Raw genomic sequence first — 6,682 nt, 5'->3', positions numbered from 1 at the left:
GGGGCCAGGAATCAAACTCAGGACCTTCTACTTGCCAGGCATGCGCTATGCCACTGAGCTATATCCTTGGCCCCAAAATGTCTATTCTTCAAAAAGTTCTACTTTTTCTTGTGGAAACTATAGATTTTTTTTTAATGCTAGTTAAAAAAAAAAACCCTGCATTGATAATTTTAATTATTTTAGAACTAGATACATACACTAGAAACTTCAGGTATACTAATGGAGTGAGTCTTCCCCAGAACGGGGCCAGAAGTGTTTCAGAGTTTAGAGTTTTTTCATTTTCAGACTTAGGGGTGTTTGGGTACATTGCACCAGCTTGGGCGTAAGGAACCTCAAAAATCTGAAATTCAAAATGCTCCAGGTGGCCAGCCATGGTGGTGCACACCTGTAGTCCCAGCACTGGGGAGGCTGAGGCAGGAGGATCGTTGCAAGTTCGAGACCAGCCTGGACTACAAAGTGAGCTCAAGGCCAGCCTGAACTGCACAGGGAGACCCTGTCTCAAAAAGACATTAAAAAAAAATGGTCCAGGTGGCACAACTTTTAGAGCTTCATGTCCATAGCAAACTGTTTCCGATTACAGAGCATTCTGGATTTTGGATTTTCAGCGTGAAGATGCACACATGTACTTGGTTTGCTTTTTTGTTTTCTCCTCAGGAGCATTATCCATTTGAAGGAAACAACAGCCAATGAAATGAGATGTTTATTTTCTAATTGGGATTTAACCAACTGACTCACAGTTTTTGTTCTGCTGTTTGTTTTGGTGCTGGGGATTGAGCCCCGGGCCTGCACACAAAAAGCTATGTCCCCGGCCCCCCTTTTTTTAAAATTTTTCCACATGATTCTTGCTAAATTGCCCAGGCTGGGTTCAGACTTGCAGTCTTCCTGCTTCAGCCTCCCAAAGTACTGGGATTACTGACATGCGCCACCACACCTAGCTTATTGCTATTGTTTTGTTTTTTATTTATTTTTCTTAGTAGCCACTGACTGAAAAAAAAGCCTTGCTAATGGTGTAGGGGAGGTTTTGCACTCACTCCCTCCCTCTCTCTCTCTCTCTCTCTCTCTCCTTAAAAAGTTTTGCCAAACTGTCCACACACGAGATCAGACCTGCCTCTCTGTTGGCACGGTCGCATTCAGTCCTTTGTCGTCGTCATTCCTGGCTGCTGTGGTGTGCGGACGCAGGGCTGAGCCTGATCCTGGTCTAGGTGGCTTCCTCCTGCCTGCCCCTCAGACGTTAAATCGAGTTTCTGCGCAGATCCAAATGCTGGTTGCACATCCAAGGTCCCTTAATGTCTTCTCCTGGGTGCTGTTTGGGTTCTGCTTGGTTGGTCCCGTGGGGTCTGCGGCAGGTGTGACAGGTGCCGAGAACAGTGCCCCCCCTCTGGTGCCTCACACTCCTGCCCGCCCGTGCTGCCCCTTCCCATGGCCCCACGCTGGGGCCCCCACACCATGACCCCTGTTTTCTCTGTCAGTCTGCCAAGGGCTCGGCAGGGAGAGCAGGGAAACACCTGTTTGCACTGAGCAGGCGGAGACCTGTAATCCCAGCACTTGGGAGGCTGAGGCAGGAGGGTCATTGCAAGTCAGAGGCCAGTGTGAACTACATATCAAGGCTCTGTCTCAAAAAAACAGAAGAAAAGGTCCTTGCTGATCCCTGTGCAGAGCAGACAGACCTGCCCAGCGCAGAGTGGGTCAGGCGTTTTCACGGCACTTCACCCGAGCAACTGCCCGGCTCAGGGCAGAGGCCTGCAGACTCACTCACCACTGTGTTGCCTCCCGGCCCCTGCAGTCCTGACCCCACTAACCCTGCGTCTCCCCCCGCAGTGCAAGGAGGGCGGCTTCCCGCAGGAGCTGTGGCTGGGGGTGAGTGCAGACGCTGTGTCCGTATACAAGCGAGGCGAGGGCCGGCCTCTGGAAGTCTTCCAGTATGAGCACATCCTCTCCTTCGGGGCGCCCCAGGCCAACACCTACAAGATCGTGGTGGATGAGCGGGAGCTTCTCTTCGAGACCAGCGAGGTAAGAGCCGCCCCGAGGCCTGTGACCAAGTCTTCTCCTCAGGATATTTCCCTGTTTCCTATTGGAATATACAGCAGAGCTGGGCGTGGAGGTGCACGCCTGTAATCCCAACATTCGAGAGGCCGAAGCTGAAGTAGCAGGATCACTGAGTAACTACACAGTGAGACCCTGGCGCAAAAGAAAAACAAAATCACCCGGTGTGGTGGCGCACGCCTGTAATCCCAGCACACGGGAGGCTGAGGCAGGAGGATCACTGCAAGTTTGAGGCCAGCCTGGGCTGCATAGTGAGCTCAAGGCCAGTGTGAACTGCATAGCGAGACCCTGTCTCAAAAAGACAAAAAAAAACAAAAAGAAAAAGAAAAAAAGGAAAAGAAACCAGATGTGGGGAAGGAGGTGGCTGGTGGGGAACAGAAATGGCTGGTGTGGGGGCGCTGGCTCCTGCGACCCCAGTGTCTGCTGCTTCGGCAGTGTCACAGCAGGAGACAGAGCTATGCGATGGTGCTGCAGGGCAGCTATGAACTTGGCTTTCCTCCCCGACTGCAGTGACACCCCACCCCCACGTGCACTCTAGGTGCTGGTCCTGTTTTACTTCTAGCAGTTTCGTGTGCAGGAGCCACCAGGTGGCGCACACTGCATTTGGAGAAACCACAACTCCCTTCTTCCTGGCTAGGAATAGTCTCCCGAGAAGGGTCTCACTATGTAGTCCAGGCCGGCCTCACACTTACGGTGATCCTCCTGCCTCAGCCTCCTGAGCACTGGGATCACACCTGGCCCTGGCTGGTAATAGGGATCGGCAGCCACCCTCTTGGCTTCATGCAAGTCCCTGGCCTCGCATCGGAAGCTGCTGGCTTCTGTAAGGAGGGTGGGAGGCCGAGGGCATGCGGCTGGGTGACCGGGCATTGTGACCGCGTGGCACTTGTGTCCCCGGCAGGTGGTGGACGTGGCCAAGCTCATGAAGGCCTACATCAGCATGATCGTGAAGAAGCGCTACAGCACCACGCGCTCCCTGAGCAGCCAGGGCAGCTCCAGGTGAAGGCGCCGGCGGCACACCCAGCTCTGATGTCAGCTCGCACCGCCCGCCCCGCTGGGCTGCTCCGGTCCCCAGCTGGGCCGCGGCGGGCAGAGGTGCCCGGCTCCCCGGAAGCCCTGGAAGGAAGGAGTCTCAGGGTCCTTCCGCCCCACCAACTGCAGTGACCGCGTACTGAGCTGTCCGCCGAACAGTCTGCACAATTTCCAAAGCTTTACTACTCTACGCGACACATGCCTTAAAAAAGAAAGGGGAGAGAAGCCACACCGCCACCAAAGCAGCCAGCAGTGCCTTACCTTGCAGACCCAACCCTCCTCGACCTTGACCTCGACCGTCCTACTGAAGGGAGCCGCCTGCGGAGCTCGCAGGGAAGGGGTCTGTCCATCCGCTGTGCACTCAGCTCCCCGCCTGATTCCCCCACAGGAAGGTGGGGGAGGGAGGGGACGGTGTGGCCGGAGCGCTGCTGGCAGCCTCCCCGGCACGCGTGTCCGCTCAGTGCTTCGTCCTGTTGCCGGCGTCTGTGCTTGCACACGGCGCACGTTCAAAAACTCACGCTTTTACTGCAAGCATTACACACAAAGGGAAGAGGATGTGCAATGGTGTAAACAGTGTATATTTTCCTAGTTCAGAGTTCCAGTCTGAAGCCCTTACTTTCGAGGCGGTTTTGTTACCAGCCGGGTTCCTGGACTTCCCCGCCTTTGCTTTTGACTGGGTTGGTTTCCCTGAGGCCAGGTCTGCTGCATTGGGTCAGGTCACAGCCTGCGGGGTAGCTGTATTTATAGACCGCTCGCCCCGCTGCGGAGCTGTGTTTAGACAGTATGAAGTCACTGCCCAGCCTTTCATTTCTAGATCAGTTACGCTAAAAGAGTCCTTTCCTTGAAGGTTAGTGTGCGTCCCTCTGGACGGGGGACGGCGGTCGCCACGCTGACCCCGGGAGCTGCCGTGTGCCTGAGCGCTGTGGCAGGAACCCGTGGGAAGCGCCCTCACCGATGTGGAGGCTTCGATAAAGTGTAAGCGTATTTTATCCCGAGTTTACAGTGGGGTCCGGGTGAGGCACCTGTACATAAATCAGCACCGATGGCCAGAGGAAAAATAATCTGGACTTGGACTTCTATTTTTATATGGAGAAATTATAAGGACTTGGGCCATCTCGGTCCACCCACGAAGGAAACAGCAATTTCCCTGACCCCTGACCCCTGACCCCTGACCCTTTGCCCTCCTGGCAGCCACACGAACCCAGGTGCTGCCTGTTTCAGGCTGACAATAAAAGACGTGAGCCATATGCCGCTGTGTGGTCGATTGGGGGCCGAGGCGGCTGGGTAAGGTCCCCGCGGGGAGCAGGGTGTGCGGCGCTCAGGCCCCCCTCTGCGGACAGGTGCTTGCGTGTGTCCAGTGTGCACCCCTTGCACCTTCAGTGGTCTCTGCACTGGTTATGAGGCCTAAGACAACAGAAGTGCCATGGAAGCTTGTCACCCTGTATTTAAGGGAAAGGCTGCACAGGTTTGGCCCAGATGCAGCTTTCGGGATGTTTTGTTGTTTTGTTTTCTTTTTTGGTTTTGCATTTTTATTACTTGGCATTTTGCTTTGCTTTGAAACAGGCTCTCACGTTGTAGCCTAGGCTGGCCTCAAACTCATAATGATCCTCCTGCCTCGGTCTCCCAAGTCCTGGGGTCAGGGGCTGGGGATTTAGCTCAGCGGCACAGCGCCTGCCTGGCAAGTGCAAGGTCGTGAGTTCGATTCCTGGTACCGAAAAAAACTAAAAAAAAAAACAAGTCCTGGGGTCACAGGCTTGTACCACCACGCCTGGTCCAGGCTTGCTCTGCTGTTTAGTTTTGCTTCCTGATTTGTGGCTGGTGGAGTCCCTGGATGCAGAACTCAGAGCTAGGAGGCCTAACTGTCTTGCTCCCTGGACCCACAGCCTCTCAGACCCGCCTCCCTCCCAGAGAGTGGAGAAGACAAAAGATGTGAAGTCGCAGCCCCGAGGACTGAGGCTGAAGCCGGACAACCTCACCCTGACACCTCAGACTGCAGAGAGGTGCGCAGTGCACTGGGGGTCACCTGCCAGCACTGCCAGGCGCTGCCTGCAAGCCTCAAGGGGTAGAAGCAAGGCGAGCAGGGATGCGGTCTGCATTTCATATTAGGGTCCAGAGCGGCAGAAGCCGCCATGTCGCTTCTCCCCATCAGCACACTCTGGGACCTCCACCCCGAGGCTGCGCACCTAAGTGAGAAAGGGGACAGAGGGCTCGATCAAGGGCCTGGAGCCGCACCACCACCAGAATGGCGGGTTTGGTTTGGTCTTGGTTTCTGGGGACAGGGCCTCACCATGCAGTTCAGGCTGGCCTTGAACTCACTATGTAGTCCAGGCTGCCCTCGAGCTCCCAGGGATCCTCCTGCCTCAGCCTCCTGAGTGCTGTGATTACAGGCATGTGCCAAGCTTTGGTTTTGTTTTTATTAGTTTATGTTGGCAATATGCAATAGTTGCACTCTCTTGGGGACTGCATAGGTGTGTATGATTCCTTCCCTGCCTCCCCGGAGAACCTAAGTTCACACTGACACCTGGACAGGCCAGGAGCCTTGTCTGGCTGTAAGATTTTATTTAGATATAACCGTGGGGCTGGGATGTGGTTCAGTGAGAGAGTTCTTGCCGTGCAGGCGCAAGGCCCTGAGTTTAATCCCCAGCACCAGCAAGAAAAAAATAAAAACAGCCTAAACTACATAGTGAGACCCTGTCTCAAAACAACAACAACAAGAAAAGTAAAATAAAAAGTTATTTTATGGGCCGGGGATGTAGCTCAGCAGCACAGCGCCTGCTTGGCAAGCACACGGTCCTGAGTTCAATTCCCAGTACCATAAAAAAAACCCAAAGATACAACTGTAGCCTGCAGGCATGGTGGTGCTGACCTACAGTCTTAGCACTCAGAAAGCTGAAGCAGAAGGGTTGCCAGGAGTTCGAGGCCAACCTGGGCTACATGGTGAGTTCAAGGCCAGCCTGAAATAAGCACTGAGATGCTGTCTCAAAAAAATAACTACAGAGTGAGAGGGAGTGGCAGCAGAATGCCTGAGAGAAAAAGGTTGTATACCCTGGGTTTCCTGTGTGGTAGGAACCCGCATAAACACAAAACAGCATCACCAGAGGGTACATTAGCACCCTTCATCCACAGTGCCCATGCCAGGGCCGCTGGTTTTCCACCTGCTTGTGTGTGTGAGGTTGGTAGCCTTCAGCGTGGTCAGAGGAGTGATTCCAAAAGCCCCTGAAGAACCATGTGGGTGGCAGATGCTTGTAATCCCAGCACTCAGGAGGCTGAGGCAGGAGGGTTGTCTCAAGCTCAAGGCCAAGCAGGGCTACAAAGTGAATTCACAGCCAGCCTGAACTATATACCGGGAACCTATCTCAAAAAAAAAAAAAAAAAAATTTCTAGATAGGAGCAAAAGCTATTTATAAAATGAACTTTTAAAATGATAACTTTTACAAAATTACCAAAAACATATCGTATCTTTTTTAAAAATCTAAGAAATAATTACATCCTCTGAGATCAAAACCCCTGGGTTTTTAAATGCAGTCTGAACTGAAACACAAAATCACAAACGCATATTAAATAAGTGGAAATTGCTAGGCTAGAGGTATGAGCGAATCCTAACAGGACA

At 53.2% G+C, this 6,682-nt stretch overlaps 1 protein-coding gene across 1 annotated transcript in view; it reads left to right on the top strand.

The window, feature by feature from the left end:
- Myo10 (myosin X) overlaps window positions 1–4,319 on the top strand; it is a gene marked incomplete in the record, with an annotated part of 159,551 nt that extends 155,232 nt beyond the window's left edge. Inside the window, 2 exon segments of the mRNA XM_005386137.2 lie at window positions 1,819–2,010; window positions 2,942–4,319. Of these exon segments, the coding sequence (XP_005386194.2) occupies window positions 1,819–2,010; window positions 2,942–3,043 (294 nt within the window).
- Between the last annotated feature and the right edge of the window lie 2,363 nt (window positions 4,320–6,682).

This window comes from Chinchilla lanigera, unplaced genomic scaffold (genome assembly GCF_000276665.1).
Source record: "Chinchilla lanigera isolate Chin_1 unplaced genomic scaffold, ChiLan1.0 scaffold00025, whole genome shotgun sequence".
Classification (NCBI taxonomy): Eukaryota; Metazoa; Chordata; class Mammalia; order Rodentia; family Chinchillidae; genus Chinchilla; species Chinchilla lanigera.
Note: the sequence above shows the minus strand (reverse complement) of the source record. Positions and strands in the feature narration are given on the sequence as shown.